The sequence below is a fragment of the Bubalus kerabau genome, chromosome 7 (assembly GCF_029407905.1).
Source record: "Bubalus kerabau isolate K-KA32 ecotype Philippines breed swamp buffalo chromosome 7, PCC_UOA_SB_1v2, whole genome shotgun sequence".
In the NCBI taxonomy this organism is placed as follows: Eukaryota; Metazoa; Chordata; class Mammalia; order Artiodactyla; family Bovidae; genus Bubalus; species Bubalus kerabau.
This window is the reverse complement of record NC_073630.1, coordinates 88,977,094-88,991,220: the sequence shown is the minus strand read 5'-3', so window position 1 is coordinate 88,991,220 and position 14,127 is coordinate 88,977,094. Positions and strand designations below refer to the sequence as shown.

General features: G+C 36.9%; 1 protein-coding gene across 1 annotated transcript in view; it reads left to right on the top strand.

Moving 5' to 3' along the window:
* Positions 1-2,807: 2,807 nt before the first annotated feature.
* The window catches only part of LOC129657944 (UDP-glucuronosyltransferase 2C1-like), a 30,234-nt gene continuing 18,914 nt past the window's right edge, over positions 2,808-14,127 (top strand). The window contains exons 1-3 of the mRNA XM_055588728.1: positions 2,808-3,528; positions 11,313-11,461; positions 13,286-13,417. Of these exons, the coding sequence (XP_055444703.1) occupies positions 2,808-3,528; positions 11,313-11,461; positions 13,286-13,417 (1,002 nt within the window). The remainder of the gene's footprint in view (positions 3,529-11,312; positions 11,462-13,285; positions 13,418-14,127) is intronic.

Below are 14,127 nucleotides of genomic sequence, written 5' to 3'. Positions count from 1 at the left end.
GATGAATAAACACATGGAAATTGTTACCATTAAAGACTTCATGCTTTATTTTATTCATTGCTTTTAGTTCAACCAGTTGAGATGCTGTTTGAGGCCTCAGGAACATAATGATTTATTCTATTTCCATACTGATCAGGTTGAATATTTCTTAAATATATAACATAATTTAGGGTTCAATACTCAATAATTATTTCATATTCTCTAAAAGAAGTATACAAGAACTAATGCAGAACACACTCTAGACAGAGCTTCTTTGCCAGTAAGGAATATTGAAGCCTGTTAGGGTTTCTACTCTGTTGTAAAGCACATTTTACACCATCAATTTCCTTCCATATTATTCCACATTAGACTTTGTCCCCTTTGGAATACAAAACATTGTTTTTGTGTGTGTTGGTGGTGTTTCTCATTTGAAGATTATCCTTCATTTGGATATTAATAATGATAGTACTTCATTTGTGTTGTAACACTTCTTGGCTTCAGAGAACTAGCTGACTCTTGTATGTTTTCATGGTTATTGATATGATAGACCAAAGTAAATGACTGGAATTTAATATCCACTCTTTTAAAATAACTTAAGTACAATAAGGCTGTATATTGTCATTCTGTTTATTTAACTGTATGCAGAGTGCATCATGTGAAATGCTGGTCTGGATGAATCACAAGTAGGAATTGAGATTGCTGCAGAAATATCAACCTCAGGTGATACACAGTTGATACCTCTCTAATGACAGAAAGTAAAAAAGAACTAAATAGCCTTTTGATGAGGGTAAAAGAGGGTAAAAGAGGGTAAAAGAGGGTAAAAGAGGTAAAAGAGGGTAAAAGAGGCTTAAAGCTGAGCGTTTAAAAAAAAAAATGAAAATCATGGCATCTGGTCCAATCATTTCATGGCAAATAGAAGGAGGAAAAGTGGAAACAGTGCTTTCTTGTCTTCGAAAATCACTGTGGATGGTGACTGTAGCCATAAAATTAAAAGACTCTTGCTCCTCAGAAGAAAAGCTATGAAAAATCTAGTTTAGTTCAGTCGCTCAGTCATGTCCGACTCTTTGCGACCCCATGAAGCTCAGCAGGCCAGGCCTCCCTGTCCATCACCAACTCCTGGAGTTCACCCAAACCCATGTTCATTTAGCCGGTTATGTCATCCAACCGTCTCATCCTCTGTCGTACCCTTCTCTGCCAACCCTCAATCTTTCCCAGGGTCTTTCCCAATGAAGCTCTTCGCATGGAAAGACATACCATAGCCTGGAATTGGAAGGATCAATATTATCAAAATTTCTACAGTATTCAAGGCAATCTGCAGATTCAAAGTACTCCCTACCAAATTACCAATGGAATTTTTCATAAACTATCACAATTAAAAAAAAAAAATTAGGGAGACACGAAAGACCCTGAATGATGAAAACAATTTTGAGAAAGAAAAAACAAGGTGGAGAAATAAGCTTGCCCAGACAACACTACAAAGCTGTAGTCATCAAGACAGTATGGTATTGGCACAAAACAGATATAGATCACTGGAACAGTATAGAAAGTCCAGAAATAAACCCACAGACCTATCATCAATCTCTAACTGTGGATAAAAAACCAGGATCTTCAATAGGTGGTGCTGGGAAAACTGGAAAGATACATGTAAAGGAATGAAAATAGAACACAATTTAACACCATACACAAAAGTTAACTCAAAATGGATTAAAGACCTAAATGTAAGACCAAACACCAAAACATTCTTTGAATAAATCACAATGATATCTTTTTTTTGATTCATTTCCAAGAGTATTGGAAATGAAAACAAAACTGGGATCAAATTGAACTCAAAGGCTGTTGCACAACAAAACGGAACATGATCAAAATAGGAAGACAACCTTTGGAGTGGGAAAAAAACATTTACAGATGAAGAAATAGACAGGGATTAATCTTCAAAATATTGCAGCAACACAGATAGATCTGGAAGTTATCATACTAAGTGTATAAGGAATACAGAGAAAGATAGGTACCATGTTGCTTATTTGTGCAAAACAAAACAAAATAAAAAAAAAAACAAAAAACAAAAACCTTATTTACAAAATGAAAACAGACTTACACACTATAAACAAACTTAAGGTTACAAAAGGGATTAGCAGATATAGACTACTATATTTCAAATAGTTGAACCAACAAGAACTTACTATATATATATATATATATAGCAGAGGAAATTCTGCTCAATATTCTGTAGCAATGTAAATGTGAAAAGAATTTTGAAAAGAGCAGATATATGTACATGTGTAACTGAATCACTTTGCTGTACACCTGAAACTAACACATTGTTAATCAACTACAATCCAATATAAAATTAAAAATAAAATAAATCTCCTTGCCTTAACATCTCTTAAACTGTGCGTATTTCTGGCATTAAGTGATGATCTCTTCTGTACCTAAAATATCTAGAAGAGTTATCAGTAAAAGAAACACTACAGAGATCTTCCTGTTCAAATGAGCACAAAAATAAAACCAGGAAAAACAATCCAAATAATCTAGCCTTAATAGAATATGAAATCACATAATGTTGGGTTTTCAAATATTACTTAGAAATTATTACGGATTTGTGTTTAAGCCTGAGTATATATTTCCTAACTCAGTGTATTGTATTTTATCAAGGTTTTTTTTTTCTCTCACTTCAAAGCAGTTGCTTTCCATTTTAATCCATAATACAAAGTACACACTTCAAAGTTCAGTCCAACCTGCTATAAACTGATAGAGATTGTTAAGGAGAGATCTTTGGATTGTGAGTTTCATGCACTTGGTTTAAGATTTAATTCAAGCAAGAGTTAACCATGAAGACTGTGAAAGGCTTCTGCGTCCTTTTCATGCTGCATCTATGTCTCCTTGACTCCGGGAGGACGGGAAAAGTTCTTGTATGGCCTGTGGATTTTAGTCACTGGATTAATTTACAAGTTATTCTAGAAGAGCTTCACCTTCGTGGGCATGAGATAACTGTCCTGGTACCTTCACAAAATCTTCTGATTGATCATACCAAGACTCCCTATCATGTGGAGATCCTCCAGCTTTCAGTAACTAAAGAAACTTTCATGGAAGAGTTCAGTACCATTCTCTATGAAGAAATTTTTGAACTGCCAAAACTCTCATGGTGGGAAATGCAAATAAAACTGGCAGACTTAGTCAGAAAATTTTTATTAATAAACAAAAGAGTGTGTGACAGTGCTATCACAAACAAGGAGTTACTCAGCAGGCTACAGGCAGCCAAGTTTGATGTCTGTATTGCTGACCCTTTAAGTTTTTGTGGGGAATTGGTGGCTGAACTCCTGAATATTCCATTTATATTCACTTTTCGGTTTTTCTATGGGAATGTCATTGAAAGACTGTGTGCTGGGCTTCCTATGCCTTCTTCATATGTTCCTGGTGTCACATCAAGACTGACAGACAAGATGACTTTTAGACAAAGGCTGGAGAACTGGTTACTGTATACAGTGAGTGACATGATATATTCATATTATATATTTCCAGAATGGGATGAATATTACAGCAAGGTTTTAGGTAAGAATAATATGTATATAATAAATATTCTTATATTCTATAAATATTGTAAACATTTATCTAACTGTATGAAAACTTACAAATGGTATTTTAGGGTGGCTACACTGTTTTGAATGTAAAAATTAATAACACTCTGTCTCTCTCTCTCTCTCTTTTTTTTTTTTTTTTGGTTTTGTGCTATATGATTGAATCATAAAATTCCCTCTTCTAGGGGATCTTCCCAATCCACAGATCAAACCCGGGTCTCCTGTATTTCAGATTGATTCTTTACCATCTGAGCCACCAGGGGAACCCTGATATATATCCAAGAAGGAATATTCTCTATATTTAAGCTTAAGTTTTTGGAGTGTCTGGAAAACCCAAATCTGACAGTCTGCTTAATTTCCATAACCTTGGACTACTCTGTGTTCTTGCTTCTCCTGTTTCACAACCTGTTGTCTTTCTGATTAACTTGCTCTTCCTAAGGCCTTATATTTGTGTTCTATGAAGGAATGGTTAATTTATGACAAGGTTTGCAATGTGATGAGCATGAAACTAGAAAATAATAATGTAGTTTGGTTTCATTTGGTCTTGTTTTCAATAGTGTAAAAATGAAAGAAGACTTTTTCCTATAGGACCAAGTTTCTAGATTTTTACCTCACTTCAGTGATTTGTTCTTGTTCTATTTAAGGTTAGAGGTCATTAGACGTCAACTAGTGACTTTTGACCCTGAGCATTAATTTTTTCTCTATTTGAACAAGCCCATTTACCCTTTATAATTTGCTTTTGAATAATTTATTTTTTATTATGTTTACGTGATTATGATAAGGAAATTTTGCATAAGAGGCAAATTACCTTATAGAAAACAGTACCTTTCATGTATTATTTAGTTAGATTTTTTAAGGTATTACTAACATGCAGCATTGTATTAGTTTCAGATGGTGACAAAAAATTAGTCAATAGTCAACCTAGAATAGTATGGAAGATTTCATTTGAGCCAATATGAGGATTATAACCCTGGAGAAAATCTGTTAGGAAGCTCTGAGGAATGCTCTGCCCATTAGAAGTTAAAGAACTGTCATATACGTTTTTGAGGGAAGGGGTTATTCTTGAAAGTGTTATACATCAGAACATTATATTGCCAGTTTATGTAGTCCTAAAAAATGAGAAGTGGGTCATTGTGACCCCTTAAAAGATTAAGGAAAGAATGTTAGCTTATAATGAGTTACCTTGCTGGTGCCAGGATGAAATTTTTTTTGTAGAGTAAACTTCCCTGTGTCTTCTGAGGGGATCTAGTTAATGTATAATGCAGAAGCACATTGCACACTAAAAAAGGGAGTGTCAGGCAGTGGCTCAATGCAAAATTTTGCTTCCCCAGACTAAAAATAATTTTGTTTCAACACAGGTATACAACAAGATGATTAGATATTTGTATCTATTGTGAAATAATCACCAAATAATTTCTATAATATTATAGATATTAATATTATCACTCCATAATATCTATCACTATTTAATATAGTGATAGATATTATCACTATATCTATCACATAATATCTATCACATATTATCTATGTGATATCTATATTATCACATAATATCTATCACATAATATCTATATCACATAATATCTATCACATATTATAATACCTATCACATATTAATATTATCTCTCCATAATATCTATCACTATGCATAAATACAGATAGTATTTATTTGAGAACTTCTAATTTCTACTTCTGTCCTTTTTGAGACTGGACCCAAGTACTGCATTTCACACTTCTTTCTTGACTATGAGAGACCCTCCCATTTCTTCTAAGTGATCCTTGCCCATGATAGTAGACATAATGGTCAGCTGAATTAAATTCACCCATTCCAGTTCATTTTAGTTCACTGATTCCTAAAATGTCTATATTCACTCTTGCTATTGTCTTTTTGATCACTTCCAATTTATGCTGATTCATGGACTGAACATTCCAAGTTCCTATGCAATATTCTTCTTACAGCATCGGACTTTACTTCCATCACCAGTCACATCTACACCTGGGCATTATTTTTGCTTTTGCTCCATCTCTTCATTATATCTGGAGTTATTCCTCCACTCTTCCCCAGTAGCATATTGGGCATCTACCGAACTCGGGATTTCATCTTTCAGTGTCATATCTTTTTGCCTTTTCATACTGTTTGTGGGGTTCTGAAGGCAAAAATACTGAAGTGATTTGGCATTGTCTTCTCCAGTGTACCAGGTTTTGTCAGAACTTTCCACCGTGACCCATTAGTCTTGGGAGGCCCTACAAGGCATGGCTCACAGTTTCACTGAGTTAGACAAGGCTATGGTCCATGTGATCAGTGTGGTTAGTTTTCTGTGACTGTGGTTTTCATTCTGTCTGCCCTCTGATGAAAAGGATAAGAGGCTTGTGGAAGTTTCCTGATGAGAGAGACTATCTGTGGGGGAAACTGGGTTTTGTTCTGATGGGAGGGGCCATGTTCAGTGAATCTTTAATCCAATTTTCTGCTGATAGGTGTGGCTGGGTTCCTTCCCTGTTGTTTAGCCTGAGGCAAAACTTTCAACCCATGCCTCTACCAGAGACTCCTGAACACTCAAAGGCAAGTCTGGCTCAGTCTCCCACGGCCTCCAAAGTCAAATTTCCTAGGGGTTCTCAGTTGGATTTGCTGGATTCCCAGGTTGGAAAATCTGTTCTGGGTCCTAGAACTTTCTTACCAGTGTGAGAATTTCTTTTTTATAATTGTTCTGCAGTTTGTATGTCATGTGCTCAGTGGCTCTATGGTGGGGCTAATGGCGACCTCCTCCATGAGGCTCATGCCACACGCTGGGTAATCCAGGTTTGCCACAGTCAGTCCCTGTTCCCACCGCAAACCACGCTGACCCGTACCTGTGCACGAGACACTCAAACAATCAAAGGCAAGTCTGGCTCAGTCTCTGTGGCAGGGACGTCTGGGTCTTGGTGGGCACAAGATTTTGCTTGAGTCCTCCAAACATCTCTGGCAAGTATGGGGCTTGATTATAAATGCAATTTTGCCCCTCCTACCATCTTACTTGGACTTCTCCTTTGCCCTTGGAATTGGGATATCTTTTTTTTGGTGGACTCCAACATTCTCCTGTCCATGGTTGTTCAGCAGCTAGTTGCAACTTTGGAATTCACACGGGAGAAGATGAGCACAAAACCTTTTACTCTTCTGTCTTGTTTGTTGATGTCCTTTTCATCATAGGGGACTGGAAGGCAAAAGCAGGAGGTTAAGAGATACCTGGAGTAACAAACGAACTTGGCCATGGAGTACAAAATGAAGCAGGGCAAAGGCTAACAGAGTTTAGTCAAGAGAAGGAACTGGTCATAGCAAACACCCTCCTCATCAGCACAAGAGAAGACTCTATGCATGGACATGACCAGATGTTCAACACTGGAATCAGATTGGTTATATTCTTTAGAGTCAAAGACAGAGAATACAGTCAGCAAAAACAATATCGGGAGCTGACTGTGGCACAGACCATGAACTCCTTATTGCCCAATTCAGACTTTAATTGAAGAAAGTAGGGAAAACCACTAGACCATTCAGGTATGACCTAAGTCAAATCCCATACGATTATACAGTGGAAATGACAAATAGGTTTAAGGAATGAGATCTGATAGAGTGCTTGAAGAACTATGGACAGAGGTTCATGACATTGTACAGGAGGAAGTGATCAAGACTATCCCCAACAAAAGGAAATACAAAAGGCAAAACATCTGAAGAGTCCTAACAATTAGCTGAGAAAAGAAGAGAAGCTAAAGGTGAAAGAGAAAAGGAAAGCTATATTCATCTGAACACAGAGTTCCAAAGAATAGCAAGGAGAGATAAGAAAGCCATCTTAAGTGACAAATGCAAAGAAGTAGAAAAAAAAAAAAATAGAATGGAAAAGACTAGAGATCTCTTCAAGAAAATTAGAGATGCTAAGGGAACATTTCATGCAAAGATGGGCACAATAAAGAACAGAAATGGTATGGACATAACAGAACAAATTAAGAAGAGGTGGCAAGAATACATGGAAGAACTATACAAAAAAGATCTTCATGACCCAGATAACTATGATGTTGTGATCATTCACATAGAGCCAGACATCCTGGAGTCCGAAGTTAAGTGGGCCTTAGGAAGCATCACTCTGAACAAAGCTAGTGGAGGTGATGAAATTCCGGTTGAGCTATTTCAAGTCCTAAAAGATGATGCTGTGAAAGTGCTGCAGTCAGTAAGCCAGCAAATTTGGAAAACTCAGCAGTGACAACAGGACTGCATAAGATTAGGTTTCATTGCAATCCCAAAGAAAAGCTATGCCAAAGAATGTTCAAAGTACCTCAAAATTGCACTCATCTCACACACTAGCAAACTAATGCTGAATATTCTCAAAGCCAGGCTGGAACACTAGATGAACTGAGAAATATCAGATGTTCAAGCTGGATTTAGAAAAGGCCAAGGAACCAGAGATCAATTGCCATCATATGTTGGATCATAGAAAAAGAAAGAGAGTTCCAGAAAAACATCTACTTCTACTTTATTGACTGTGCCAAAGCCTTTGACTGTGTGGATTACAAAATAATGGAAAAATTCTTCAAGAGATAGGAATACCAGACCACCTTACCTGACTCCTGCAAAGCTTGTATGGAGGTCAAAATCAACAGTAAGAACTGGACCTGGAACAACAGACTGGTTCCAAATTGGGAAAGATATATGTCAAGGCTGACGTATATCAGGTATAACCACTTCTTGCTTATTTAACTTATATGCAGAGTACATCATGCAAAATGCCAGGATGGATGAAGCACAAACTGGAATCTAGATTGCCAAGAGAAATACCAATAACCTCAGATATGCAGATGATACCACCATTATGGCAGAAAGTGAAGAGGAACAACAGAGACACTTAATGAAAGTGAAAGAGGAGAGTGAAAAATTGGTTTAACACAACGTTCAAAAAATGAATATCATGGCATCCAGTCCCATCACTTCATAGAAAAAGATGGGGAAGCAATGGAAACAGTGAGAGACTTTATTTCCTTGGGCTCCAAAATCACTGCAAATGATGACTGCAGACATGAAATTAAAAGATCCTTACACATTGGAAGAAAAGCTATTACAAACCTAGACAGCATATTAAAAAGCAGAGACATTACCTAGGCAACAAATGTCCATATAGTCAAAGCTATGGTTTGAACCGGTAGTTTTTTGTTGATGCCACAGTTGGACCATAAAGAAGGCCGAGCACGGAAGAACTGATGCTTTTGAACTGTGGTGTTGGAGAAGCCTCTTGAGAGTCCCTTAGACTGCAAGGAGATCAAACCAGTCAATCCTAAAGGAAATCAATCCTGAGTATTCATTGGAAGGATTGATGCTGAAGCTGAAGCACCAAAATTTTGGCCAGTTGATATGAAGAGCCATCTTACTAGAAAAGATCCTGATGCTGGGCAGGATTTAAGGCAGGAGGAAATAGGGATGACAGAAGATCAGCTGTTTGGATGGAACTACTGTCTCAGTGGATATGAGTTTGAGCAGGCTCCGGGAGATGGTGAAGGATAGGAAAGCCTGAGTTGCTGCAGTCCATGGTACTGCAAAATGTAGGACATGAACAAATGACTGAACAACAACAATAACCACACCTACACAGACATATGGTTTGCAAATACTTTTTCTGTTTTCATAGGCTGCCTTCTTGTTTTGTTGATCATTTCTCTTACTGTGAAGTGTGCAGTGGCTGTTATTTGGAATTAGTTCAACTAGTTCATTTTTCCTTATACTTTCAGTTCAGTTCAGTCACTCAGTCACGTCCAATTCTTTGAAACCCCATGGATAACAGCCTGCCAGGCTTCTCTGTACATCACCAACTCCCTTAGCCTACTCAAACTCATGTCCATTGAGTCGGTGAGGCCATCCAACCACCTCATCCTCTGTCATCCCCTTCTCCTGCCTTCAGTCTTGCCCAACATCAGTTTCATTTCCAGTGAGTCAGTTCTTCACATCAGGTGGCCAAAGTATTGGAGTTTCAGCTTCAGCATCAGTCCTTCCATGAAGAGTCAGGATTGATTTCTTTTAGGATTGACTTGATTGATCTCCTTGCAGTCCAAGGGACTCTCAAGAGTCTTCTCCAACACCACAGTTCAAAAGCATCGATTCTTCAGTGCTCAGCTTTCTTCACATTCCAACTCTCACATCCATACATGACCACTGGAAAAACCATAGCCTTGACTAGACGGACCTTTGTTGGCAAAGTAATGTCTCTGCTTTTGAATATGCTATCTAGGTTGGTCATAACTTTTCTTCCAAGGAGTAAGCGTCTTTTAATTTTTGGCTGCAATGAATGTAAATTTATATATAATTATAAATTAATAAATAATTTATAAAATTATTCATTAAAGCATGTCATAGTTATGTTCAAATAATTGATGAGAAAATAAGAAAATATTCATTAAAAAAATCGAGAAACTATTTATAAACCTCTTGAGGGGTAAAGGAATTTTAGGATAAGAGCACTAGGTTAGACACAAAAATGGTCCCAAAAAATCCCATAGGGCAATAAAATCATAATTTGGAAATGATAATTTCTACCAGACATAAATATACCAGTTAACAATTAATTTCAATGTATTTTAACTCAAAAGTTAGAGAAAAGTAAAAAAATAAAAAATAAAACATGCACACATTTTCCGAAAGATATGTGCTGAGTATGAAAGTGGATATTGTAATCACCAGAGTCAAGGCCCTCTTTTGCTGAGATTTGCCTTGATCTCTAATTGCAGATAGATCTTCCTAGGAGTGCAAAATCCTTTCTATTTTTCTAATAAAAACTTCAGCACACTTAGAACATCAAGGAGAATATTCACAAAGCCATGAAGTGAGAAACCAGATGGCTATTATTTCCTCCCATCAGTGACACAGAGCACATATTTCAAAAGGACACCAAAACTCTGGGTAAGATTCACTATAAAATAGAAACTATTTCACCACCAGAGATTATTATGCAGTGCAATATTTTCAGCAAAGAGGACAAAATCTTGTAAAATAGGAAATTTCCTTTACTATAGCAAAGGAGACAATCATTTTAAGAATTGTTTTAAAAGTATTCAGGATGTAATTAGTTGCGACAACACACTTGAAAATAATAGAAAAAAAGATGGGCAAAAGACAAGTTGTTTTTCAACATAATCAGAGGCTTTTGGAGCAATGAGGATGAGATAAATTGGAATTCTAGAGAAGAAGTTGTGACTCTACCATAGAAGGCTGAGAATCGCTCCCTAAGTTTCTTGTACTTATAGGAGCACTGAGTGGGCTCAGGCTTAGATCAAGATGAAAGACTCCATTGACAGAGAGAAAGCAACAGGCTTTGGCTTCACTCCATACTTAAATCTGTGTTTGAAAGTGAAAGTGAAAGTTGCTCAGTCCTGTTGGATTCTTTGTGACCCCTTGGACTATACAGTCCATGGAATTCTCCAGACCAGAATACTAAAATGGGTAGCCTTTCCCTTCTTAATGGGATGTTCACAACCCAGGGATTGAACCCAGGTCTCCAGCATTTCAGGCAGATTCACTACCAGCTGAGCCACAAAAGAAGCCCAAATGTGTTTACTTATTCATAATCTGACTATGTGTACTCTTCAGGGTAAAAGTTTTTCAACTGATTTAACTGATTCAATTGATTTAACTTGGGTTGCATAGGCTCGGTATTGGTCTTTAAGAATTTACGTAGAATTAGGTGAAGATATATCTCTCATTTAACATATCAGATTCCTTTCCCTCTCTTATCCTTCATTTTTATTCAGGAAAACCTACCACACTATGTGAGATTATGGGGAAAGCTGACATATGGTTGTTTCGAAGTTACTGGGATTTTGAATTTCCTCAACCTTACTTACCTAATACTGAATTTGTTGGAGGACTGCACTGCAAGCCTGCAAAGCCCCTGCCTAAGGTAGTTAAATGTGCTTATTATTGTCCTACATGAATGAAGCGTGAAGTGTTAGTCACTCAGTCGTATCTGACTCTTTGCGACCCCATGGACTGTAGCCTCCCAAGCTCCTCTGTCCATGGAATTTTCCAGTCAAGAATACGGGAATGGAATTGCCATTCCCTTCTCCAGGGGATCTTCCTGACCCAACTATGAGTATTTATCTCAAAATGATTTCTGGTTTATTGTTAACAGTGTTTGATCCCCAAATGGAGAAAACATACATAGAATTTAATGGTCATTATTTTCTTAGACTATACAGTACAGTAAGAAGGTGAGTAGCCTTTATTTTGGATTATGTATTATTATCTAATGAAGTAGTCCTCAATGTTTTATTTTCTTGATCAAAGTCATTTAACTATACGTGAAAATGTGTTTTCTATAAATTTAAAAATATTTCCTAGTATCTTACAAATACTATGCTATAATTGAACATAAAGATATCATTCTATCATCTCTAAACATAGTGTAATGGTTAATTTTAAGTGTCAACTTGCCTGGCCGGGTACCCAGGTATTTAGACTAACATTTTTCTAGAAGTTATTGAGAGGCTATATTTAGATGAAATCAACTTTGAAATATGTGGACCTTGATTAAACAAATTACTCTCCATTATGTGAGTAAGCCTCATTCCATTAGTTGAAGATGTGACTAGAACAAAAGTCTGAATTCTGCCCGTAGGCAGCCTTCAGACTTGAACTACAGCAGTGGCTCTTCTGAGTCTCCAGCCTAATGTGCTGTTCTGCAGATTAAACTTGACAGTCTCCATAACCATGGGCATGAGTGCTAAGTTGCTTCAGTCTTATCTGACTCTTTCAGACCCCATAGACTGCAACCTGCCAGACTTCTCTGTTCATGGGATTCTCCAGGCAAGAATGGAGTTGGTTGCCTTTTCCTTCTCCAATAACCATGTGAGAAATCCCTTAAAATAAATTTCTTCCTTGTTCCATTTCATGCCTCAAAACCCCCCCTTTTTTTTTTGTCTTACTTAATTGGCTTAGTTTTGCTAGTATTTAAACAGAGGATGAAAAGATTTATTTCAGTATGATTAAATATGTTGTCTTTATTTGTAATTCAAAGCTATATATTTCTTCTATATTCCTATAACCCTCAGAGTATGCTTTATATGTATTTCTACATTACTTGTCTGGTCAGGAGTTACATGGCTACTTCATTCCTAATCGTATATGTGGAAGCTTATATAAAAAACCATATCTAATCAAAGTAAAAGAAAATAGAAGTTTAGAAAACAGAGAAAAGTAAATATACCAAAATTGTGTCATTGTACTGACCATAATTCAGCAGAAAAAATGAAAACAACCTTATTAGCATCTAAGGCTAAATAAAAACTGCAGCACCAGAACTATTTAACATAAAGGTAGAAATTTCCTCTGCCAGCTACTGCTGTGTAGACTTGGACAAATTACTTAACCTTACGGAGATAGATTTCCCATCTGTAAATGTATACGTATCTCATAAAATCACCATATATCTAAGTTAAATGATACATGTAAAGAGTTGAGCAAATGGCAAAAGATAACAGGCAGTCAATAACTTGTAAACACAAACACACATGCACAAAGACACATTCATACCTCAATATGCTTTACCAAATGAGCTTTTAGGAATGATAATTTTTAATTCACCTAATAAGGATTTCAGGTCATCTATTATACACTGAAATCATTAACATATGAAATATGCTTTAATAATTCAGACACATTGAAAAGCGTGTGACATCTATTATAACTGTAAGCTTTTATATTACAAAGACTGTTTTTTTCACAGGAGTTCGAAGAGTTTGTTCAAAGCTCTGGAGAAGATGGAGTCGTTGTGTTTACTCTGGGGTCAATGATCAAAAACCTCTCAGAAGAAAAGTCTAATATGATCGCATCAGCTCTTGCCCAGATTCCTCAGAAGGTCATTTTTTTTTTTTTTTTCAGTGACAGCTGTTTTAAAATCCATGAAGTTCACAGTAAAAGTATACTTGTAAAATTTAGGAAAGGGTATTGATATTGTTAGTTGCAACTTAAGTGAGCTCTAAAGAAAATGTATAAATGATAAAAGGGGATATTTGATTGCTATCTTGCTTTAAACTTGGCATTATTAAGGAAATTCTATTGCAGTATTTTCTTTAAATAATAAATGAAAATTAATCATTTGCTACTGTTAAACCATCAGTCAACTTTGTGCTTTAGGTTTTAACGCATCCATGTAACCTAACACTTTTTCAGTTCAGTTCAGTCGTGTCCGACTCTTTGCGACCCCATGAATCACAGCACGCCAGGCCTCCCTGTACATAACCAACTCCCGGAGTTCACCCAGATTCACGTTCATCGAGTCAGTGAGGCCATCCAGCCATCTCATCCTCTGTCATCCCCTTCTCCTCCTACCCCCAATCCCTCCCAGCATCAGAGTCTTTTCCAATAAGTCAACTCTTCGCATGAGGTGGCCAAAGTACTGGCGTTTCAGCTTTAGCATCAGTCCTTCCAAAGAAATCCCAGGGCTGATCTCTTCAGAGTGGACTGGTTGGATCTCCCTGCATCCAAGGGACTCTCAAGAGTCTTCTCCAACACCACAGTTCAAAAGCATCAATTCTTCGGCACTCAGCTTTCTTCACAGTCCAACTC